At 33.3% G+C, this 26,594-nt stretch overlaps 1 protein-coding gene across 3 annotated transcripts in view; it reads left to right on the forward strand.

Annotated features, from left to right (window-relative positions):
- Positions 1-26,032, forward strand: part of YAF2 (YY1 associated factor 2) — an 80,927-nt gene extending 54,895 nt beyond the window's left edge. For all 3 annotated transcript variants that reach the window (XM_074269581.1, XM_074269582.1, XM_074269583.1), the window contains exons 3-4: positions 21,672-21,824; positions 22,515-26,032. In XM_074269581.1, the coding sequence (XP_074125682.1) occupies positions 21,672-21,824; positions 22,515-22,752 (391 nt within the window). In that variant the 3' untranslated portion in view covers positions 22,753-26,032. The remainder of the gene's footprint in view (positions 1-21,671; positions 21,825-22,514) is intronic.
- Positions 26,033-26,594: the final 562 nt, after the last annotated feature.

The following is a 26,594-nucleotide window of genomic DNA, read 5'->3' on the forward strand; positions in this document are numbered from 1 at the left end:
TAAATACAATATATGAACACATGTCCAAACAGTTGTTTTGCTGTACAAAAAGAATCGGACTTTGAAATAGTGTACAATTAGCCTGTGAAGGAAGTCCAAAATGCAGGTGGACAAAATTAGAGGGATTGGGAATTCTATATAGTGGTTCATAATCATTTCCTATAGTTCTTTTGCTGGCTGTAACTGGTTCTCTTCATTACTGCTCTATTGGAACTGATTTGGTTCATCTCACTGTTGAAAATGGCCACAACCATCAGAATTGATCATCATATAGTTGTTGAAGTATGTAATGATCTCTTGGTCCTGCTCATTTAACTCAGCATCAGTTCATGTAAGTCTCTCCAGGCCTTTCTGAAATCATCTTGTTGGTCATTTCTTACAGAACAATAATATTCCATAATATTCATATACCACAATTTATTCATCAATTCTCTAATTGATGGGTATCCACGTAGTTTCCAGTTTCTGGCCACCACAAAGAGGGCATGCATTAGATAATTTTCAACATTCACCCTTGCAAAATCTTGTGTTTCAAATTTTTTCCCTCCTCCTTCCCACCCCTTTCCCCAGATGGTAACTAATCCAATATATGTTAAATATGTACAATTCTTCTATACATATTTCCACAGTTATATAACACAAGAAAAATCAGATCAAAAAAGAAAAATCAGAAAGAAAACAAAATGCAAGTAAACAACAACAAAAAAGTGAAAATACTATGTTGTGATCCACATTCAGTTCCCACAATTCTCTCTCTGGGTACAGATGGCTCTCTTCGTCACAAGACCATTGGAACTCAAGCCAGAATTATTGCAATAGCCTTTTGGTTGGTCTCCCTTAAGACAAGTATAAGTCTGACAGTGTTACCCCCTATTCAGTAACATCCAGCCGTGGCTTTTAAAGTCCTTCATAAACTGCTCCCTTCCCACACTTCCAATCTTCTACTTTTCTTCTGCTCTATGTACTGCGTGATCGAGTGATATTGGCTTCCTCATTCCTCACAAACAATATTCTATTTCCCAATTCTGCACACTTTGACTGGGTGCCCCCACATGCCTAAAGCTCTCTTAATTTCCATCTCCTGACTTTACTATTCCTTCAATTTTCTGCTAAAATGCCATCTTATACGGGAAGCTTTTTTCTATCCCATTTAATGTTAGTGTCTTTCTTCTGCTGATTGTATCCTGTTTATTCTGTCTGTATCTTGTTTGTACATAGTTGTCTATGTTGTTTCTCCCATTAATGAGCTCTTTGGCAGCAGGGACAATTTTTTGCTTTTTTTTGTAACCCCAGTATTTAGCATAGTGCTTAAATAAATCTGTACTAATTAGTTAACTAAAGCTCTCTTTTGATATTTTAGCACGGTATTGACTATAAATTAATTTATATAGCAGTATTTTTTTTTCATGAGGCAATTGGGGTTAAGTGACTTGCCCAGGGTCTCACAGCCAGGAAGTGTTCTGAGTCCAGATTTGACTTCAGGGCTGGTGTTCTGTCCATTGCACCACCTAGCTGCCTCTAATATTGGCTTTTTAAATATATATTAGTACAGCCTGTGAATAAGCAACAGTTATTCCTCTTCTTGTTAGACTACCTTTATTTCTAGAAAGGTTTTTTTTGAGGGGGGGAGGGTGGTAGTTATATATAATTTCTGTTTGCATTTTGTAGATAGGCTCCCAGATATTTGAAATAATGTAGCTATTTTCAATGCAAATTCATTTTCTCTTCCTTCTGATAACAAATAGTATAATAAATAAATAGTAATAAATGAGGATAACTGGGTTTTATAATCTACTGAAGTTATTGTTTTGGTTTTGTTAAATCTCTAGCATTTAAAAAAACATTAAATCATTTGTAAAAATTTATAATTTTCTTTTATGCATAGACATTTTCTTTCAGTTTTTTTATCTTGTATTTTAGCATTTATAGGTATAGTATTTATGATTAGCATTCATAGAACTTTATCAAATAATGGTGATGGCATTGAATGTCCTTGCTTCTCAACTGAAAGCTAATTGAAGAGGCTTCTAGAATTTCCTGATTATAGGTCATCTTGTTTTTTGTTTTTAGAAATACTGTATACCATTTTAATGGAACATCCATTTATTCCAGTTTTAAAAAACAAAACCAAATGAAGTCACTTGTCATTACTTTGCATCTATTAATTTAATTATGATTTTTATTGGTTTTATTTTCAGTAAATGAATAAAAAAGTTAAAATTGTGCCAAGCCCTATGCCAAGTATAGTAACTTTTCTCAAGGAGAATACATTCTAATTGATAGTATAATCATACAGCAGAGTTCGACTACAGACATATTGGCAGGGGCCATGAGCCCTTAGAATACATTTACAGATCAGATGACGCTGTCTAGGAGTCAGGGTAAGTGATGATAAGGCCCAGTGATCTTTCATTTTATAGGAAGAATCATAGTTGCCTCCTAGTTAATTTAAGCAGAATGATTAACAGTGGTAACCAAGAATCCTTATTTTACTGGGATAGACCTCTAGTATTTCTCAATTCTAGAAAATGTTACCCCTTGTTTGAAAATCAAGGTTATTTACCATATTGAAGAACTATCCATTTATTCCTCTTATAATCTTTTTAAAATATAATTGTTATATATTTTCTATACTTATAAAAACATGGACTTTTTTATTGTTTTTCATATTATATATTCATAATCTGTCTGATATTGAATCAACTCAATGTAATAGTTATTCTGTATAATCTTTTTTTCTGTTGTGTTAGTCTCTTTCCTAATGTTTTGTCTATTATACATTGATATTCCTTAGGGTTAGTGTTCTATAGTTTCTTTTTCTGCTGTATGTCATATAAGAAATTTGATTTTTTTTCCTTCTTTTTCTTCCAAATAGTTTATATGTATATTATTAGACATAATTGTTCCTTGAAAGTTTGATGCAATTTACTTATAAATCTACTAGTAGATTTTATTCTTTTGTAGTTCCTTTAAAGTGTTTTATAATGGTCAAGAATTTCAAAGGAATTAATGGAAAAAAATTCAAATGAAGGTGACCTAGTTGTGCCAGACGTAAAACTATATTATAAAGTAGCGGTCATCAAAACTACTTGGTACTGGTTAAGAAATAGAGTTGTCAATCAGTGGAATAGGTTTGGTTCACAGGATAAAATAGTCAATGACTATAATAATCTATAATAACTCAAAACCTCAAGTTTTGGGATAAGAACTCACTATTTGATAAAAACTGTTGAGAAAATTGGAAATTAGTATAGCAGAAACTAGGCGTTGACCCACACCTAATGCCATGTATCAAGATAAGGTCGAAATGGATTCATAATTTACACATAAAGAGTAATATTATAAGGAAATTAGAAGAACATAGGATAGTTTACCTCTCAGACCTATGGAGAAGGAAGGAAGTTGTGACCAAAGAAGAACTGGAGCTCATTACTGACAACAAAATAGATAATTTTTGGTTATATTAAAGTTAAAAAGTTTTTGTACAAACAAAACTAATGCAGACAAGATTAAAAGAGAAGCAATAATTTGGGAAAACATTTTTATATTCAAGAGTTCTGATAAAAGCTTCATTTCTAAAATATATAGAGAATTGACCCAAATTTGTAAGAATTCAAGCAATTCTCCAATTCAAGCTATCCAATAAATGGTCAAAGGATATGAACAATTTTCACATGAAGAAATTAAAACCATTTCTAGTCATATGAAAAAGTGCTCAAAGTCACTATTGATCAGAGAAATGCAAATTAAGACAACTCTGAGATACCACTACACACTTCTCAGATTGGCTAAGATGACAGGAAAAGATAATGACAAATGTTGGAGGGGATGCAGGAAAACTGGGACATTAATACATTGTTGGTAGAATTGTGAATGGATCCAAACATTCTGGAGAGAAATTTGGAACTATTCCCCAAAGGAAACTGCACCCTTTGATCTAGCAGTGTTTCTACTGGGCTTATATACTAGGGAGATCTTAAAGGAGGGAAAGGGACCCACATGTGCAAAAATGTTTGTGGCAGCCCTTTTTGTAGTGGCAAGAAACTGGAAACTGAGTGGATGACCATCAGTTAGAGAATGGCTGAATAAGTTATGTTATATGAATGTAATGTAATAGTACAGGAATATATTATTGTTCTGTAAAAAATGATCAGGAGGATGATTTCAGGGAGGCCTGGAGAGACAGAATCAGGAGATCGTTGTACACGGCAACAACAAGATTATATGATGATCGATTCTGATAGACGGGACTCTTCTCAACAGTGAGATGATTGGAGCCAGTTCCAATGATCTTGTGATGAAGAGAGCCATGTACACCCAGAGAGAGAACTGTGGGAACTGAGGGTGGATCACAACATAGCATCTTCACTCTTTTTGTTGTAGTTTGCTTGAATTTTATTTTGTTCTCTTTTTTTTTTCCTTTTTGATTTGATTTTTCTTGTGCAGCAAGATAAATGTATAAATATGTATGCATATATTGGATTTAACATATTTTTACCATGTTTAACATAGATTACTTGCCATCTAGGGGAGGGGGTAAAAGGAAGGGGGAAGAATTGGAATACAAGGTTTTTCAGGAGTCAATGTTTAAAATTTATCCTTGCATATGTTTTAAAAATTAAAAACTTCAATTAAAAATATGATAAATTAATAATAAAGTATTTTATATATTTGTAAAGATTTGTTTCAGTTACCTGAGTATTTTTGGCTTAATTAAACAAAGTAGTTTCTAGTGATTGCCTTTATTTTTATCTCAGTAATTTTTTTTTTAAATTTTGGTATTGACAATTTAGTTTTCTTCTCTTTAAAAAAAATTGGATTTTCTAACTACCTATTTTATTGGGTTGTTTTGTTTTTCAAAAAAATTAGCTCTTGTTTTATTTCTCACTTTAATTCCTTTTTATCTTGTTGGAATATTTCTTTTTCTCTTACAGTCATTGAGATCTCTTTGTTCTATTCTGTTTTTCAAGGTTCTACTTCTGGAGTATCTTTTGTTCTGAACTGTTATCCTTCCTTGTTTTTCCTCTTCTGGATGTCTTATTTTAATTCTCTTTTCAGTTTTTTACATTCTGTTGGATTTCATCCGTTTACTCTTGGAATCCCTGTAGACAAGTCATTTTTCCCCCTCTGAGGCTCTTAGGCTTCCCTTAAGCCTTTTTTTTTTTTTTTTTTTTGTTATGGGTTTTTTTTCCCTGCTTACTTCTATTTCCAGCTTCCATGCATAAATTGGAATTTTGTTCTAGCTCACTTTGCTCCTTCCCCTCTGGCACTCTGAGGTTGGGTAGGTCCTGTTTGGCTTTGTCCCTTTAATAGTCTAAATGCTATTTCCCATTGCCATTCTGAATGGTACTACTGGTACCAAGTTCTTTCCTCTTCCTTAATTGTTGGTTTCTATTTCAGTCTTTCTAGTGATCTGATTTTGCTATAGTGCACTGGCTTTCTCCTTGTACAATCTTCCATTAAGACTTAGCTTCTTCTTGTACAGTTACCTAAGAGTGCTGATTCTGTTCCCAGTGTAATTATGGTGAATTTGGGGATATTCCTCTGGTCATGGGAAATTAATAATTTGAGAAATTGGGAGATTAGGAAGGTTGAGGGTTTCCCATGTCTATTAAAGTTTCTTGTTAATGTGAACCTGCCATTGAGGAAGAAAGATTAGTATGCTGGAGATCCCCATCCCTTAAGACAACAGCTATCAAAATCTTGATTGGGTGATAAATATGGATTCAATGAATCACAAAAGAAGAGAGAAAGATTACTGAGAATTGGTGGTAGAGGGAGAATCTGGAAATGGTAGCGATTTAAAGTACAGCCAGTGCTTCCCCCTTACCTCTGTCTCTTAATAATTCCTACCTTTAAAGTTTAGTGCAGGTTCTATCTCCAGAAAGTGTTTCTTTATTTTTCATTCTCCTTCCCTCTTTCACCCTTCCTCCTACTGACAAGGGAGCCCCGAAACTCTAAAATTCCTTGAAGAACAGATTCTCCTTGAATCCTGACCTCTGTAAAAAGATCCTGAGAGAGGGACACCACCCCAATTGATAACAGTCTCTATTGATTAAGCTTCCCATTGAATTAAAGAGACTCATTCAATTCTATTCAATTCTAGTTCTAATTCCACCACCAGCCTCCATTGGGAACAGACCTCAGCTTGTAGCCAAGGGGTTATATTATAATAAAAGAGCCAATTTTAAACTCATTCCTTGCAGAAGATCTAACATACTATGTCATGCTATGCTATGCCAAGGAAACCTCTGCCCACTGAAATAATATTCTCTTTCAGGGTTACCCTCTCTTTATTCTCACCTATTTCCCTAATGAGACTTTATACCTCTTTGTCAAGATTTCTCTACTAGAAACTTTACTTCTCTGTCAGACCTTGCCACTAAGGAATTCAGCCTTTCTATTCATATATAGCAAAGGCTGACTTCCAAATTTCAACAATAAACTTCCTTTTATCAATCTAACTTTTTGGGTTCATAAATTCCTTTACAAAGGACCTCTGCGCCACCAGAAAGGGGGTTTCCACAACTCCCTACCTTATGCTGATTTTAAAAGGGGATTTAAGGGAGCTAAACCTCTTCATTTGGTTCCCTGAACTCCTACCCTGCCACTAACCTCATTTAATTCCCTGACCAACAAGAACCCTAATCTCATCACTACCACTATTGTCATTCATTAATACTTTCTTCTCAAATTATCTTGAACTTTATTCTCTTGAACATGTAAGATGTAATCTTTCTGAGAGCAAAGATTTTCTTTTTCTTTGTAGCTATGTGTATCAGTAATAGGTATTTGAATTGAAATTAATTGAAATAAATTTGAAATTGCCTTTAGAGGTTATGCATTTTGATACTTTCCTTTTATGTATTATAAAATTGAGATGTAGAAGTTTAGTGACATTCCATCAGATGTTGCTTGGCTTGACTCCACGCAACATACCGCCCTTTCAGTATAAACTGATCTCCTTACCGGGAAGCACTTTCTCAATTCACCTTCAGTGGCCTCTTCCCTCTGAGGGAGAGTTGGAGGGCAAATCACTAAACTTCTTTCAAAGCCCTTCCTTTATAACCAGCTCATAACCTTCCTAGTATAGTAATTTCATTTTCTATCAGCTACTCTGTTTGACTTTGATTCCATAGAACAGCATCTTCCCCACCATCACTCCCACCTTTCTAGAGATTCTCCCCTTCTCTTGTTCAGTTTATTTTGATATCTTGTCTTCCTCCCTTAGATAATAAATTCCTTAAGCAGTGGCACATAATAGATACTTAATATTTATTTATTGAGAGAGCTAAGTTGGCAGCAGTGAATAGACTCCTGGGCCCTGAGTCAGGAATATCCATTTTCCTGAATTCAGATGTGGCTTCAAACACTTAAAAGCTGTTTGACCCTGGGCAAGTAATTTAATCCTATTTGCCTCAATTTTTCTCATCTATAAAATGAGCTGGAGAAGGAAATGGCAAACCACTCTAGTATCTTTACCAAGAAAACCCTGAATAGAGCCATGAAGAATTGGACACAACTGAAAAACAACTAAAAATGTTTATTGAATCAAATTGAATTGTCCAAAGCTCATGAGTGCAAGACCCAGTGCTGGAATACAGGTCTACTGATTTCATTCTAGGTTTTTTTTTGTTTGTTTGTTTGTTTTTACTACATATTCTATTTCTAGGACCTTTAAAACAAGATGTTCATTCATTGCTCTACTACCTTTAAAAAAAAAATCTATAAAATTACAACAGCATCAACATCAGAGGGGGCTGTTAGGGGATTAAATAAGAAAGTATGTAAAACACTTTGTCAGATTTAAAGTATTATAAAAAGGCGAATTACTTGTTATTGTTATTATTATTACAAATGGCAGAAAAGAGAAATATTCAACTTTTTTTTTTTTTTTGCTAAGGCAATTGGGGTTAAATGACTTGCCCATAAAATATTAAGCATCAAAGGCCAGATTTGAACTTGGGTCCTCCTGACTTCAGAGCTAATGCTCTATCCATTGTACCATCTAGCTGCCCTGAAATATTCAACTCTTTATATTTTCTATACCTAAGAAAATTATCTTATGATTATAAAGATCATAACAAAAATAACAGGGAATATGCAACGTAAGAGAGGAAATAGTAAGAAGTTAATCTTAGAAAAAAGTTGACTATGCTACTCAGAGATATGGATAAGTATTTGAATGAGTTAACACAGCCAAGCTTACACAGATTATGTCCTAGATTCTGAAAGAGCTGCAAGATGACATTACTAAATTGTTTCAGTGATTTTTCATAAATCTTGAGGATGAATGAGGTACCACATAGGAATGGAGCTATACAAAAATTCTGATTGACTAAAAAAGGGAAAAGGTCTATCCTTTTCAGACTGTATGATCTGTAAAGCTAGTTTAATTTAAGTTTGTGACAGAATTTTAGGGTAGATTATTAAAAGAGAAATAATTATCACTTAACAAAAATGAGAAAAAACTGGTAGATTGCTTGTGTGCTTCATTGGTATCTCTGCAATATCAAGACAGTGTTAACAGCAACCAGGGTGCAATTCTACTGACAGTTTGTTAGTGACCATATGGAATTGGTCAGAGGCTGGTTATAAAAAAAATTAAAAAAGAAAAAAGGCTCAGATTTTTAAAACTAGATCCTACCTATAGGTACTTGAAGATATGTATGCTAATAAAAAAGCTTATAGAAAGTTGATCTGAAGAAAAGAAATCAAGGGGGTATAGTGGAAGGCCAAATTTGCCTTATTAGCAGGGTTGCAGAGTCTGGGTGAAATATATAGAGGAGGCTTCCAAATCCTGCTACATGGAAAAGGGAAGTATTGCTGCTGTGCATTTGTCCTTATCACCAGATTTAACTTTCAGTTCTGAGACCTGCTGATTGCTGTTGTTGGGCTTCCTAATGTTAGATGAAGGTAAGTAAAAATCCTAAGGTAATATTTAATAAACAATTTGAAGGGGATTAACAATAGCATAGATATTTATTGAGAATCTCTGTTATACAAAACCTTATTGTAGACAGTATTGATTTGATTCAGGAATCATGTAGTGATTTTTGATGCATTTTTTAAAATGTACAGATAAGTTTGGTTTTAAAATTTGATTCAAATTAAATTAAATAGTGATAAGAGTATCAGATGCCCAGTTTTTCATTTTTTAAAATTCAATTTCATTTTCATTTTAGTTCCAAATTCTTGCCTTCCCTCCAGCACTGCTGAAGTTTTAGGGAGGTACTGCTAGACTCTCCCCACAGAGCCAGAATGGTGTTTGGGTTACAATAATTTTTTGCAAAATTGCAAAATATTTGGGGGTTCTAAGACTCCCCATAAGGGCCACCAAATGTTGGGGTAAAAGAGTGTTAGATCCCAAAAAAGGGTTGAGCTTTCGGACTAGTGTCTCAAAAGACAAAGATTTTATTATGCTGCTAAGAGTGGATTAAATCTATAAGGATTTTTAGCAAGGACTGGGGATTTTAGCCATTAACAAGAGAAAAGACAAGTTCCCTAGTGGAACTCACAATTAACTTGGGGGAAGATGGTATTAAGACTCCTTCATGGCAAGTTCCTAATAAACTTTCTAACTCCATAAACCAGCTAATCCCAAAAAGGATTTCAGGAATTAGCAAGGTACTGCTTGGTTCTTTTATAGGGGAGATATAACCTCTTTCTGATTGGATATGGTAACTGCAGTTATGATGATTTTGTCTATACAAAGAATTCAGCAAAGAACTTCTCCTGTTGTGAAACTATAATAATAGATTACTTATGGAACAGAAGACTCAATTAAGATCAAAAGGTCAAGATAACTAATGTTCCTCCCTTGGATCATCTTAGGCTGTAAAATTCAGAATTTCTTTAGATAGTGCCACTCCTTGCTATTTTGCTCCTGTCAAACATCTGGCTTCTTCTCCTCTACCCTCATTACTACCATCCCACTGAAAAGGCCTGAAAAACAAAAGTTGTTATAAATATGCATAACTATGTGAAGCAAATCTCCAAATTAGCTATCCCTCCTCCTCCCTTCCCCCCCCAAGAAAAAAAGAAAAAGAAGAAAATGTGCTTCATTCCCTACGCTTAAGTCCATCAGCTCTCTAACAGTGGCCTGTTTCATCAAATTGAACCATGCGATTAGTCATTGTATTGATCAGAATTGCTAAGTTTTTTCAAAGTTTGTTACCTTTACAATATTGTTGTTATTATATAAATTATAATTATATATATAATTATATATATAAATTATCTTGATAATTTTTTACTTTACATTGCACCAGCTCATTCAAACCTCTCCAGGTTTTTTTTTTTCTGAAACTATTCCTTTTTTCATTTCTTATAGCAATAATATTCTATGACATTCTTATGCCATGATTTGTTCAGCCATTCCCAGTGGACATCCCCTAAGTTTCTAGCTCTTTACAACTATAAAAAGACTACTAAAATATATTATAAACATGAATCTTTCTTCAATCTCTTTGGAGTATGGACCTGAAGGAACCAGGTGGTGTAGTAAATAAAAGCTCTGGGTCTCTCCTGACTTAAAATACAGAGTGTTACCCCAGGCAAGAGGCTTAACTTTTATTTGTCTCACTTTCTTCAACTCTATCATTGGGATAATAGCACTAATTTTGCTGGGATTTTGTGAGGATTAAATGAAGTAATATTTGTATGTGATTAGAATTGTGCCTGGTATGTATTAGATTCTATATAAATGCTTTCTTCCTCCTTTCTCCTCCCCATGTCCAACCCCATCCCAAATCCTAGTAGTAGGGTCTTGCTGGGTCAAAGAATATTCACAGTTTAATAACCTTGGGGCATAGTTCCAAATTTTTTTTCAGGATGATTAGACTAGTTCACAGATCCCCCAACACTCTATTAGTGCATCTGTTTAATTTGCATTTTTCTAATTATTGGTGACTTATCCCCTGGCACAGACCCTTCTCTCATTCCTGAACTATTGCAATGACCCCCTGATTGATCTTTTCCTCAAGCCTCTTCTCACTACAGTCTGTCAAGGGAGATGCTGTATCTGTGACCATCTTCACTATTTGTTTGTTGTTTCATGTAAAATGAAATGCTATTCCGGAAAGAAGGATAGAAATTTTCTCTCTTTATTCCTACTTCCAGACTGTTTCCTTGCTCTGCTATCATTCACCACTTTTTTTTTCTTTGAGAATCTCTGTCATTTCACTTAATTAATCTCATTGTGGCAGCTTTCTTCCAGCCTTCAGGACATTCTCCTTCTTTTCTCAAGAAGTTCAGTACTTGATTCACTCCTTATACTTGGAGACTTCAGTCCACATGCTAGGTACCCCTCAAACACCTTGACCTCATATTTTTTCAGCCTCCTGAAATCGATCACAGACATGCACAGAGATGGTTGTATCTTTCATCTGACTCTCAGTTAAAACTTGGTCTATCTGTGTGAATCCAATCTCTAAAATCTTTCTGATAACAGCTTCCTGTCCTCCAATTTCTGTCGTCTTCCCAGAATTTAGAACAGTGCTTAGCAGATAGTAGGCATTTAATAAATGTTAATTGGTCCCTACTGTGACTTCCAATTCCCTTTACTCCTCTTTGTTTTCCTCATCTCTCATCCCTATCTGGTCTCACTTCCTTTTCACAGTTTTAACCATGTGGTTGGCCATTTTTTGTTTCCTTTAAATCCTGTTCTTCTCTATCCTGTGCTAGGTACATTTTATCAAATCATATTTATTAGGATGACGTCCTCCAAGACATCAGAGGACCAGATTTGGAGTTAGGAAAACTTGGGATCAGCTTTGGACACTTACTAGCCATGTGACTCTGAGCATGTTACTTAACTTCTCAGTGTCTAATCTGTAAAATAAGGAGATTAGATTCAGTAACCTTTAAATTCCAAATGACAAATGCTGGAAGGACTGTGGGTAAAGAGATGCACTAATAGAGTGTTGGGGGATCTATGAACTAGTCTAATCATTCTGAAAAACAATTTAGAACTATACCCCCAAAGTTATTAAACTCCAAAGCTGAGGAACTTTTTATGATCGATATTTGTTACCTCTACCACTTGCCTTCTCTGTTTTTATTCGTGGGATACTGAAAGCTATCAGAGGACATTATATAACTGTGTAAACTGAGTTCACGTCAGATTTATTATTTAGATTCAACTGGACCTTCACTAGGTTATAGCAGTCTTTTTAGTTTTACCTCATTTTCAAAATCTTGACAGATTATTTCAAACCTTAGTTTTCTTATGCCCTCTTCTCCTTGTCTCCATCCCCCTATAGGCAAAGAGAAAACATGTATTTCAAAGCTCCCTTTTCTCTACCATTGCATACCTTAAAACTTTCTTAATTTATTCTCTATTTTCTCTTCTTTTGCTTTAGTGGTGAGCCTTCTCCTTTCAAAGAGGCTAACTTGCTAGTTATCCCTTTGTTCCTCCCTATTTTACTCTCCAAGAGAAAAGACAAAGGAAACTAAGCTGGTATCAAATAGATGGTTTCATATTGTTCTCACAATGTTATGGTTTATTCCTTTGGCTACTCCCATCTACTTTTTGGCATGTCTCTTCCAGAATAAAAACCAAAAGATTAAAAGCCATGATAATAGTATATGAAGAAAATTTGACTTTGGAGGCTTTCATTATTGCTTCCTCAACTGATATACTCTGTGTGTGTATTTGTGTGTGTATGCACTCATATACCCATACACATACTTTATGCACTGAGATATACATATTAGTATGTGATATATGTATGTATATACATTGTAAAAGGAGTTGATCCACACATCAGCACATGGTTTCACCCGATAGTTTCATACCCAATCCCACTCAGTCAGTAAACATTTATTAAGTGCCCATAATGTGCCAGGCATTTACTAAGCACTGGTACTAGTAGCACAACAGGTGCTCTAAGCCTCAAAATGGGTCCTGACATTCATTTTCTGATATGCACTTTCTCGTTTCACATATCACCCCTGAAATCATTTCTCTAGCTAATTCACTCTCCAATCACAATAGTTCTCTAATTCTCAATATTACCGTATCATACAACCAGAAAACTGCTTTTGTTCTTCTTTAATCACTGTTTGTTGATCTGGTTTTTAGCCTTTTTCAACTGCCAACCGTGAAGCTATTTCCTGTCCTTACTAAATAAGTGGGAAATTATAAGCATCCATTTCTGCTCTAGATATTTGTACTGCTTGATTTTTAAAAATTTTTTCTTAGTTCCATAACATTCTCAATTCTTAATAAGAAAATTGATCAACATAATTAGCAGGAAGTCCAAGACATGTCTCTCAATGAATAGAAAGAATGATCTGTTTAAAAAGTCACATGGGCCTGGATAGTAATTATAATGATCAGATGAACTAATCTTGGAAAAGAGTGTCTTCTCATTATATCTTAGAGAATACAGTGAATGCAACATCTTTACATGCTGACTAGATTGTTTAGTATGGCAGGTTCTGATTTGTTTTTCTAGAATCTTATATTTGACTAAAGAAGGGAAAGAGACCTGTATGTGCCAAAATGTTTGTGGCAGCTCTTTTTGTAGTGGCTAGAAACTGGAAAATGAATGGAGGCCATCAATTGAAGAATGGCTGAATAAATTGTGGTATATGAATATTATGGAATATTATTGCTCTGTAAGAAATGACCAGCAGGATGAATACAGAGAGGCTTGGAGAGACTTATATCAACTGATGCTGAGTGAAATGAGCAGAACCAGAAGATCACTATACACTTCAACAACAATACTGTATGAGGATGTATTCTGATGGAAGTGGATATCTTCAACATAAAGAAGATCCAACTCACTTCCAGTTAATCAATGATGGACAGAAACAACTACACCCAGAGAAGGAACACTGGAAATTGAATGTAAACTGTTAGCACTACTGTCTATCTACCCAGGTTACTTATACCTTCGGAATCCAATTCTTACCATGCAACAAGAAAATTGGATTTACACATATATACTATATCTAGGTTATACTGTAACACATTTACTATGTATGGGATTGCCTGTCATCTACGGGAGGGAGTAGAGAAAGGGAGGGGAAAATTTGGAAAAATGAATACAAGGGATAATGTTGTAAAAAAAAAAATTACTCATGCATATGTACTGTCAAAAAAATTATAATTATAAAATTAATTTTAAAAAATAGAATCTTCTATTTGGAATGAACCTTGAGAGTCTATTTAGTCTACCCTCCTATTTCAATTACCTTAGGAAATGACCTCAAATGTCTTGTTGTGAATAGTCTAAGTCTGATAGTAATCTATCTTGATTTTACTAAGGGTTTTGTTCCCTTTCTTATTTTCAAGTAACTACTAAAGCAAATATTTTTATTGCAATTCTGACTTTTTTAATGAACCATTTGATTTTTAAATTTTATTTTTTCCAATTACATGTAAAAACCATTTTTAACATTCCTTTAAAAAAAATTGGGGTTCTCAATTCTCTCCCTTTCCTTCTCTCCTCCCTCCTTGAAAAGTCAAGCAGTTTGATTTTGTACATGTGAACTCATGCAAAACATATTTCTGTTAGCCACATTACAAAAGAAAATATAGGCAAAAGCCCTCCAAAATAATGCATTCAGACTTTCTGGAGTGAATAGTAATTTTTATGTTAAGTCCTTTGGAAATGTCTTAGCTCAGTGTATTACTGAGAATAGTTAAGTCATTCACAGTTTATCATTGTACATTTATTTCCTGATTCTACTCACTTCAGTTTGCATCAGTCCACATAAGTCTTCACAGGTTTTTCTGAAAGCTTTTTGCTCATCAGTGGTTTGCCATTTCCTTCTTCAGCTCATTTTACAGATGAGAAAATTGAGGCAGACTTAAGTGACTTGTCCAATGTCATACAACTAGTAATTGTCTGAGTTTGGATTTGAACTCAAGAAGATACATCTTCCGGACTTCAGGCCCATCACTCTATCCACTGTGCCCCCAGCTGTCAGTCATTTCTTTTTCCTCAGTGAACTTTTGTACTTCTTTTCTCATTTGGCCAGTTTTGCTTTTTAAGCCATGCTTCTCCTCATTAGCTTTTTGTATTTCCTTTTGCAGTTCTCTCAATTCTTTCCCTAATTTTTCCTCTATCTCTCTTGATTTTCATAGTTCCTTTTGAGCTTTTCCATAGCCTTAGACCAATTCTTATTTTTTCTTGGAGGCTTTGGATATAGGAGCTTTGACTTTATCTTCTTTTGAGTGTCTCCTTTGATCTTCCTTGTCACTACAGTAACTTTCTATGGTCAAAAACTTTTTTTGCTGTCTGTTCGTTTTTCCAGTCCATTACTTGGCTTTTAACTCTGTTATAGTAGGGCTGAGTTTCCAGAGTGTAGGATGCACTGCCCCAAGCTTCACTGGTTTTGTGCAGCCGTTTTTGGAGATCTCCCTCTCTCTCATTGTTGATGTAAAATTTAGTGTGTTGAGGCAAAAGAGTTCTTCCACTCTGCTAATCAACTGACCTGAGGCCTTCAGAAGCTGCCATGTCACCACTGTTCATACCCAATCTTGGTTTCCTGGTTTCCTAAGGCCTTCTCACCCTACTGACAAACTTTTCCTAGCAACCTTCCAAGTCATCTTTGGTATCTTTGGGCCAACAGGTCTAGAAATGGCCAGTGCTGCTGCTGATTTGGAAGTCTTGCTTTGCTGGGGCTGGGATTGGGGCATCCTGCATGGGGACTGCACACTGGACTCCCACCCTGGTGCCACCTATCTTTCCTGCTTTCTTCTAATTTGTCTTTCATTGGAAGAAAATATTCTACTCTCTTTTTGGGTGTTCTGACACTCTAAAATTTGTTTAGAGTCATTATTTAAAGGAATTTGGAGCAGTTGAGGGAAAGGTCAGGCGAGTTCCTGCCTTTACTCTGCCATATTGGTTCCACCTTCACCTGTCATTTCTTATAATACAACAGTATTCCATCACAATCATGTACTGCAATTTGTTCAGCCATGCCCCAATTGATGGAATCCCCTCCATTACCAATTCTTTCTCATCAGAAAAAGAGCTGTTATAAATATTGTTTGTACAAATAATTCTTTTTTCTTTTCCTTTTTTTTTTTTTTTTTAATCTCTTTGGGATATAGACTTATTAGTAATGTTGCTGGGTCAAAATGTCTGTACAGTTTTTTAACCTTTGGTTACAGTTCCACATTTCTCTCTAGAATGGTTGGATCAATTCACTACTCCACCAGTAATGTATTACTGTCCAAATTATTTCATATCCTTTCTAACAGTTGTAATTTTCCTTTTCTGTCATTAGTCAATCTCTTAGGATTTTATGTTGTCTAGAATTATTTTAAATAGAATTTCTCTGTTGTTGAACTTTGTTGGTGATATATAAAAATGCTGATGATTTATGTGGATTTATTTTGTAATGTGACTTTTTAAAAAGTTATTATTTTAAGTAGTTCTTAATTGATTCTCTAGGATTCTCTAAGTAAACCAACATATCTACAAAGAATGATAATTTTGTTTGCTCACTGCTTATTCTAATTCTTTTAATTTCTTTTTCTTATTCTATTCTTAATTTCTTATTCTAATTCTTATAGCTATAGCTATATAACTAGCATTCTAGCACAATATAGAAAAATAGTGATGGTAATAGGCATTCTTTTTTTTTCCACCTTGATCTTATTGGGAAGACTTCTAGCTTATTTCAAGTTTTGGATAATGCTAATGATTTTACATAGGTGTCAGTCATTTAAAGGGAAAGCTCCATTTATTTCTCTGCATTTTATGGTTTTAAATAGGAGTAAGGGTTGTAATTTGTTGGAAGCTTTTTCTGCATGCTAATGAGATAATATGATTTTTGTTGATTTTGTTATTGACATGGTCCATTATGCTAATTATTTTCTTAATATTGAACCAGCTTTGCATTTCTGATATAAATTCTGCCTAGTTATAATGTATGATCTTTTGTGATATTGCTGTAACTCTTTTCTAGTATTTGATAATTTTTGCATCAGCATTTATTAGGGGAATTAGTCTTGTTCGATTTCTTTGTCCAAGATGGGGTTATTTAATTATTCTATTTCTTCTTCTGTTAATCTGGGCAATTTATGTTTTTATTAAATATTCATCCCTTTCACTTAGATTGTTAAAGTTATTGGCATATTATTGAGCAAAATAGTTCCTAATAGTTAATTTAATTTTATTTTCATTGGTGTAAATTTGTCCTTTTCCTTTTTGATACTAGTAACCTATTTTTCCTCTTTCTTTTTTTAAAATCAGATTAACTATTGGTTTATCAATTTTATTGATTTTGCATTTCTTACTTTTAAGAACAAAAGCCAACCTATAGGAAATTCATGAACCTGAATAGCCAGTACTTTTGATTTGGAAAATGATTGTGCTTTCTTGCCTTTAAATAAATGAATGGCTTTGTGACTAATTTCAACTAATTAATAACTGTGTATTCAGTATTTACCGTGTGTCAAGCAGTGTCTTGAGGTCAAATTTGAACTCAATTCCTCGATTCCAGGGGCAGTACTTTATCCCCTTTGCCATCCAGCTGCCATTTAAGTTGAGACTTGAAGAAAGTCTGCATAACAAAGATCCAGAAATGAGGATGCAAGAACATTGTAGAAAAACAGCTTTTCAAAAGTAATGGTGGCATGACATGGATTGTCCTGATTGAAGAATTATTAGAACATGGAGTATGTGGAGGGAAATAAAATATAAGAAGACTAGAAATAATAGGAAGAAGCAAGGTTATAGAGTTAAATGACAAACTAAGATTTGATTCTAAAGAAAACAGGGAATTGCTGGAGCTCATTGAGCTAACAGAGATATTATCAAATCTGTTTTTAGAAAAAAATCACCTTGGGAATTGAATGGAAGATAGGTTGTAATGGGGAGAGACTTGAGCTAGGGAAAGCCTCCAGCAGGTTATTGCAATAATTAATTAGAATTAATGTAGATTGAGTGGATGGCCATGTGAGAAGATAAATATATATATATATATATATATTTATATATATATGTACACACACAAAAAAAGGTTATAACACAGGAAAGGCAAAATTGTGCAAAAAGATAAGTGGATTTAGTAAGAGTAGAGAATCTAGGATTATACATATGTTAGGAGATTAGCTGACTGGGAGGGTAAGGGTCCCTGTTTTTGACAATAAAGGGAAGCTTAGAAGAGAGGACGGTTTAACAAAAATAATAATAATAATGAATTTGAGATGTCTATGGAACATTTGAAATTCACTAAAATAAGGTTGGTGACCTTAGGGTTAGTGATCTGTAGAACTTTTTCTAATTTTATATTTTAGTAAAGAATATTGTAGGGAACAGCTAGATGGCTCAGTGTAGGCCTAGATTAAGAAAGACTTGAGGTCAAATCCAGTCTACTAACTGTGTGACATTGGGCAAGTCTCTATTTGCCTTAATTCACTAGAGAAGAAATGGCAAACCATTCCAGTATCTTTATCAAGAAAGTCCTTTGGAAAGTATGATCTTACATACAGGATCATGAGTCATATAGGTCTGAACTTCTAAACAACAATAAGGGGTAATGTTGATAGCATAGTTGATAAAGGAAAATATAAACTTTTAGTACTTTAGACAGTGCTCTAAGATGTAGAAGTTGCCAGTATACATAGTTGGAGGAAGCTTCTGGAAAACTTAATCTTATAGAATAATAAGTATTTTTATTCCTTTCTCAATTCTTGTGTTTGAATATCTGATTTTATCTTTTGCTCCAATTGTTTCATCAGGAATGCCTGAAAGTTCTCTATTTTATTAAATGTCAGTTTTCCTCCTGTAAAAACATACTTAAGTTTTCCTGGGTAGGTTATTCTTGGTTGTAAAGATAGTATTACAACTAATAAAATCAACATTACATCTAGTGGCCTTCTGGAATATATTTAAAATCATCCATTCTTTAGCTGCTAATTCTTGTATGCTTTTTGATTGTGGCTCTACAGTATTTTAATTATTTGTGATTACTTGAATTGTCTTCTTGACTCAGGAACTCTGTAATTTTGGAATTTTTATTTTAGAATCCCTTTCTGGAGATGACCAATGAATTCTTTCAGTTTCTTACTTAGACCACTGGCTGTAAGCTATCTGGGCAGTTTTGTTTTATAATTTTTTGATCTTTTTTTGGTCAGAGCTTTTAGGTAGTCTAATAGTTCTTAAATTTAATTCTTAAATTATCCAATAATGATTCAAACCAATTCCAACTGTTCAGTAATGAAGAGAATCAGCTACACCCAGAGAAAGAACTATGGGAAATAAGTATGGACCACAACATAGCATTTCCACTCTTTCTGTTGTTATTTGCTTTCATTTTTGTTTTTCCTCTCGCTTTTTTTTTTGTACTTTCTTTCTAGATCCGATTTTTCTTGTGCAGCAAGATAACTGTATAAATATGTATACATATATTGTATTTAACATATATTTTAATATATTTAACCTGTATGTATATATGCCATCTAGGGAAGGGGGTGGGAGGAAGGAGAGGAAAAGTTGGAACAGAAAGTTTTGTAAGGGTCAATGTTGAAAATTTTCCCATAGATATGTTTTGTAAACAAAAAGCTATAATAAAAATAAATAAATAAATAAATAAATGAGCCAACAATTCTTAAATCTGAGATATTTTTTTTTCTTCTTTTTTACATTCTTTTAACTTTGTTTTGTTTCTTGATGTTTTATGGATTCAATAGCTTCTACTTGAGCAGTTCTAATAGTTTTAAGGAACTTTTTTCTTCCATGAAGTTTTGTACCTTTTTTGCCATTTGGTTAGTTCTGGTTTTTAAAAGTGTTACTTTCTTTAGGGTGTGTATGTATCCCTTTACCAAAGCTTTTTATTCTCTTTTCATAATTTTGTGCATTAATTTCTTTTTGTAACTTTTCCTCTTCTGTTCATATTTGATTTTTGCAATAATTTCTTTTTTACTTTTTAAAAAAAAAAAACTTTAGTTCTTCTAGGAATTCTTGTTTGTCTTTGTCCAATCTGCATTTCTCTTTGAAGCTTTGCTTATATACATTTTCACTTTGTTGTCTATTGAGTTTGTGTTTTGAACTTCCCTGTCACAATAGTAGTTTTCTTTGGTTATGTTTCTGAAGGGACCATTTCTTAGGAGTGACTAGCAGAAAGTTCACAATGAACTTGTTATGTACTTTGTTCATTTGACTATTACATACTTTGTAGAGATATGCACACATTTGTAGATATAGGCCTATAGAGTACTTTGAACATGGATTAGCCTTATTTTGAGAACCACTATTTAAAGGGAGTGGCACTGCAAATGTAGTCACATTGTGACTACTTAATGTAAAGTAGATCCCTCATCACCTCTCACTTGAAGTATTCCAATAGACTGTTAAGTGATCTATCTCTTTCTCAAACCCAAACTTGCTCAAATCATCTTCCCAAGCCAAAGATCTAGCTATATTACTTTCCTTTATCTAAAATCTTTAATGGCTCCTTTATTGTCTTTATGATAAAATATTATTGTTTGACATTTAAAGTTTTTCATAATCTGACTCCTTACTTGCCATCTAATTTTATAATAATGTATACATAATGCCTATTAAAGTATCTTTTATGTAATATTTATATTGAAATGTTTGTGAAATGAAATGTTTTGACATAGAATTAAATTTGACACACTGTGAGATCTTGGGCCAAGTCTTTACCTTCTTGAAGTTTGTTTCTTTATCTGTGAAATGGAAATATTTTACTTTTGTGTTTTGAGAGTAAAAAAAAGACTTTGTTAAACCAGAAAGCTCTATTATGTTATTGTGAAGAAAGCCAGAATGATGCTGAAAATCAGTACAAGGAATTCAAAGACTGAGAATCCTTTCACTATATTTCATATATTATTTAAACCTTTACTAGAAAGTACTTTTGGTTGCTACTTTTAAAAAAATTTTCAAAGTGAATTAAATGCTTTTTGTCTTTACCTTTTCAACTTGAACCCTCCCTTGTTTAAAACAAACAAAAAAAGTCCATGTACATTCAAAATTATGTCTAAAAAAATTGAGAATCCAGAATAGAGCTGTAAAATGATGAAAAAAATTAGGTTCATTATAAGAAGTTAGAGGAATTAGAATTGTTGACATTATGCTAGAAATAGGTTTTTCCTTAGTTTAGGGGAAAGATTCTGAAGTTATTCTGTTTGTCTATCTTAAAAGGGAAAATAGCTTTTCAAATAAAGATGGCTAGATTTTAGTTAGAAAGAAGACATGTTGACCCTCCAGATAATTATCTCTATATGTTCAGGAAAAGAATGGTGAACCATCTGTTTTTCAATACTCTGAATGTAATAGGCATTTAGTAAATGTTTGAATTTATCTAAATTTGCTTGTAAGTGTAGGTTACATAATACCAACACACAGTAATCCATGCTTATGCTTTTGTGTTCATTACATCTATTGCAAATGACATAAACACTTGGTTTTGATGGCCAGTTTTATTTCACATATTAACACATCTAATAATTAAGTTGGTTCCTATTGCTTAGAATGCTTTAACTATATTATATCATAAATTGGCCTAGTTTTGCCCAGTGCTAACCGAAAAAGCAAAGTAATGTATTTTCTCTTTAACTTTTATGATCTGGCTTTAACTTGTAAATAACTTGGAAATCATGATTTATATTTCTTTTACATATTATTCTAAAAGAACATTTTCTTGAAATACAATAAAATTGTCTTTTAAAATGTACACAGGAAACCTCGACCTGTCTCCCAGTTGGTTGCACAGCAAGTTACTCAGCAATTTGTGCCCCCCCCACAGTCAAAGAAAGAGAAAAAAGATAAATTAGAAAAGGAAAAAAGTGAAAAAGAAACAACTAGCAAAAAGAACAGTCATAAGAAAACCAGGTAAATCTGAAACATATTTTGTAACATTTAGAAAATTTATACATTTTTTCTTTCTTTTTAAAGATTTACTGTATATTCAATTATATGTATAAAAATAACTTTAAAGTTTTGACTGGTTTCAAAAGATCCTAGAAATTAAATCATAGAAAAACTGTTCAAATATGTAACTTACTGGGATATGAATTATCCAAGAATGAGAATTTGTTTTCTTAATGAGTGAATACACTCAGCTTTACATATCAGCATACTCTTTAGTATAACCATCCCAGAATGTTCCAACCATAATTTTTAGTTATCAGTTTCATAAAAATTCATAAAACTGTAGATATCAATTATGGGACATATTATTGCTGAATTCTCTGCAATTCTATGCATTGTGGCATAAATATACATTAGCACATCACTGGTTCAGACCATGGCCTTTTACATGATTTACATGATTATCATTATGTTAAATGTTTCACAGTTGATTTTGATAAGACTTATGGTTGGAACCATTTTGTCATGGCTCTAATGCTGAGTAGTAAAAATTGCCAAGTTTTTTAACATCAGTGTATTGGGGGCATGTTTGTTACACTGGATACCTTGTTTTTTACATAGATGTATTTTTCATGTAAATTTTGCACTTAAGTTTCATCAAAATTATGTTAGAAGGGAAAACTAGTTTTAAATGTTATAAATTTCATTTAGGCCACGATTGAAAAATGTGGATCGGAGTAGCGCTCAGCATTTGGAAGTGACCGTTGGAGATCTGACAGTCATTATTACAGACTTTAAGGAGAAAACTAAGTCACCACCTGCATCTAGTGCTGTTTCTGCAGATCATCATAGTCAGAGCGGTTCTAGCTCTGATAATACAGAGAGAGGAATGTCCAGGTCATCTTCACCCAGAGGAGAAGCCTCATCATTAAATGGAGAGTCTCATTAAAGTTTACTTTTTTCCAGTTTCTTTAGTCACTTCTCTGTAACATGCAAATGCAAATATTTTGGCTAACGCAAGCCACATTTTCATGACAAACATATATGCTCAGCCCACAATCTGTTTTAACATAAAATATAAGTGCATTAGGATTAATAATCTTGTTGCAATCTACACTAAAGACCACATTTCCAGAATTAACATTTTGATATCCAAAGTTAAAAGTGCCATGAAAATGTGGTAGAGCATTCATTATGCAGTGTTACTGGTAATCTTTTTCACTTTTAGTGAATTCTGACACTTAAAACTTGATTTCACTACTATTGGCATGTACTGAATTAAAATTTTTATAACATAGTTCAAGCTGCCTAGGTATGTATTATTTGAGAATTATAAAACAGTTGTATATGTGTGTTTGTGTGTGTGTGTGTGTATATATATACACATATATACATACAAATCAGATCAATTTAATCAGTTATTAGAGCAACCAGATTTTCATAATAGTTATCTTCTTATACACCTGCTGGTACTTGGTGTGGTTAAATAGGAAAATTGTTATTAAAGGATTTCTATGAACTTGGCCAATGTTTTTTGACACATCTTATTAGATTACTGTTACTGGTTTATCAAATTTTCTTTTATTGACTTTTTAAAACATTCATTTATTATGTTTACTAGCAAAATAGTAAACATTTTAAAGTATCGATTGTTTAACTTTATAATTCAGATATAGTATTATTATCATTATACACTGGTATTTTCCATAGTATATAAAATTTTCCATTTAAAATTATGGTGTGCATTTGCCAAAAAAAAAAAAAAGGCAACAGAAAAATTTCCATTTAAAAAGTTCCAATCCTGAAAAAAATTTCACCGAATAATAATTTTATCATTCTTTTCTTGCCCCAGACTTTTTCAGTGCTATCCACATATATTAATATAATTACTACAGAAATATGGAGTGGTACAGAACTGGGGAATAACTAATAATTTATCCTATTTCTTCTTAAGTAAGTTTTTGTTATGTTAATTGGCCCTTTATCAAATATTTTTTAAAAATTCCTATGAAAAACATGCAGTTCCCTATTTTCAGGCATAATTATCATTTATGCATATATTAATATACTAATACAAACAGAATATTTACAGTCACCTAGCATTATGTAAAATTACCAATAAAATATTTTTATGACTATACCTTTTTAATTTTTGTTTACAGCCAATGTATATTTGATGCACAAAAAAATCTCAAAACCACATAAATTCTCATGGAATTTCCTAATTCTTCTTCTGTTAAATACATGTTTGCTTGTTGTCTTCTCCCATTAGATTGTGAGCTCCTTGAAGACAGGGATTATCTTTTGCCTTTTTTTGTATCTCCAACACTTAGCACAGTGCCTGGCACATAATATGTGCTTAATAAATGTTTATTGCCCGATATTCTCAAATATAAAGAATTAATATAAATACAGAGCGGACATTTATCAGTGAGCATAGTTTTACAGTATTAAGACATCTTCATGCTAAATTAAATTGACAGATTTAACGTTTAGGATTTTGGGGGATTATAAAATGTAATTTTTTGTTTGTTTAATTGTTACATTTATAAGCTTATGAAGGACTGTTTTGTTAGATGCTAGTTGTGAAATATTTGCATAAAAAGAAAGTCTGGTATGATATCTAAACAATTTTTTGGTTGAATTTATGTAAAAAGATTAAAACAAACTGTGGTTTGGAGGATGGTGATTTTAGCAGGACACTTCTAATGATAAGACCAGTTTATTTTTGAACTATGAGTTCTACTTTGTCTTTGTTTTTTTCATTTCCTATTTCTCAGATGTTTTTAAAGGTTGGTTTATTTTTGAGATCCTGAATATTTGTTAATGGATTCTTCCAGTATTTTTAGGTGATACTTTGTTCTACAGACTGTCCTCTAATTGCAGTTTTCTGGCATGAGGAAAAAAAAAATCCTGACAGCACTTTAAATGGATTGCAAAAGAGAAAATAGTCTGGCAAATATACAAAAATACAGTAAGCAAAAAAATTGGCCCACATGATGTTTCATTCCCTATTAAAAGCAGTTTGCTGCTTTTTATCATACTTAGAAACCATGTTCCCTGTAGTATTAGATTAAGATCACAGGATTTAAACTAGAAGGGAGCATAGAGGTCATCTAATCTGAACTCCTTATTTGAAAGATCGAAAACTGTGATCCAAGTTGTTAGGACTAGCAAAATATAGAATAAATGAGAGTTAACATTTGCATCCAGGTCCTTTTGACTTCAAATCCGGTATTTTTGCCATACATTACACTTGATGAAGTATGTAAGGTAATTTATTTTTTCAGGTGAAAAAACGGAGACTCACAACATTTGCCAAAGTCACCAAACTTAACTGGCAGTGTCATGACTCAAGCATAAATCCTTTGATTCTGAAACCAGTATTTTTAAAATCACAGAAGAGTATTTTTTCTAAATTATTTTCCTGCTATAACTGGTTTCTTAATCATATTAGTGTGATTACATGTGTTCTTTTTAAATGTTCTTTGATACTCTTCTAAATATCTTTCCAATGAAAGAATTGATGCTGAATAATTTGTTCTATAAGAAGGGAAGAAGAAAAGGGGGAAATGATCTTATCTTTTTAAAATCTGTTTTTCATTAATCATGTAATGAATTGAAATATATTTTAGGCACTAAATGAAACAAATTTTGTAGATGAAGAAATTTAAGGCCAGAGAAGTTAAATCCTTTGTCCAAGTTAGCAGGAGTAAACATTTACTAAGTTATCTATTATGTGTCAAGCTTTGGGGTAAGCACTGGGGATACAAAAAGATACAAAAGACAGTATCTACCTTCAAAGAGCTTAAAATCTAATGGGGGAGACAACACAAATAATAAATATAAAGTAACTATATTTAGGATAAATAGGAAATAATTTTTAATGGAAAAGCATTGGAATTAAGAGGAGTTCGAAAAGGCTTTCTGTAGATGGTGGAATTTTATTTGGGACTCTAAAGAAACTTGGGAATTTAATAGGCAGAGAAGAAGAGGGAAAGGCTCGGGGCATGGCCAAAGAAAATTCCCACTGCTGAGAGATGATTCTGTCTGTGGAACAGCTAGGAAGGTCTGTGTCACTAGATTAAAGAGTACAAGTTGGGAATAAGGTGCAAGAAGATTGGAAAGATAAGAGGAGCTAGGATTTGCTAAGCAGAACATTATGTAAATGTATGTACACCAAAATATTAAAAAAAAAAAAAAAACCATTTAAGTGGATAAATGGAGGATGAACTGGAGGAGAGAGAAAATTAAGATAAGCAACCCATCAGCAGACAACTATTTTAGTCAAGACGTGAGCTGATGAGAGTTTGCATTGGAATGCTGACAGTGTCAGGAGGAGGAGGAGGAGGAGGGATATATGAGAGGTGGTGCAATTGATAATAGCTTGGAGATGAAGGATGAAAAATAGTGAGGAATCCAAGAAGGCTCCTAGCTTGCAAGCATAAGAAACTAGCAGCACAGTCTTATATTCTACAGCAGTGGGAAGATTGGAAGCTGGGAAGGGTTTGAGGGGGGTGGAGAAGATGAATTCTGATTTGGACATAATTGATTTTAATATGAATACTAAACATCTGGTTTAAAATATTTGAAAGGCAGGTGGAGATTAAAGTTTTAGAGGTTAGGAGGGAGATTAGGACCGGAAAGGTAGATTTAAGAATTACCAGCATAAAGATGCTAATTAAGTTGATGAGATCACCCAAGAAGAGGAAGAGAATCCAGGACAACCTTGAGTGACTTAGAAGGTGTGATCTGGAGGAGAATCCAGCAAAGGAGACAGAGAAGGAGCAG

Source organism: Sminthopsis crassicaudata, chromosome 5 (genome assembly GCF_048593235.1).
Source record: "Sminthopsis crassicaudata isolate SCR6 chromosome 5, ASM4859323v1, whole genome shotgun sequence".
Classification (NCBI taxonomy): Eukaryota; Metazoa; Chordata; class Mammalia; order Dasyuromorphia; family Dasyuridae; genus Sminthopsis; species Sminthopsis crassicaudata.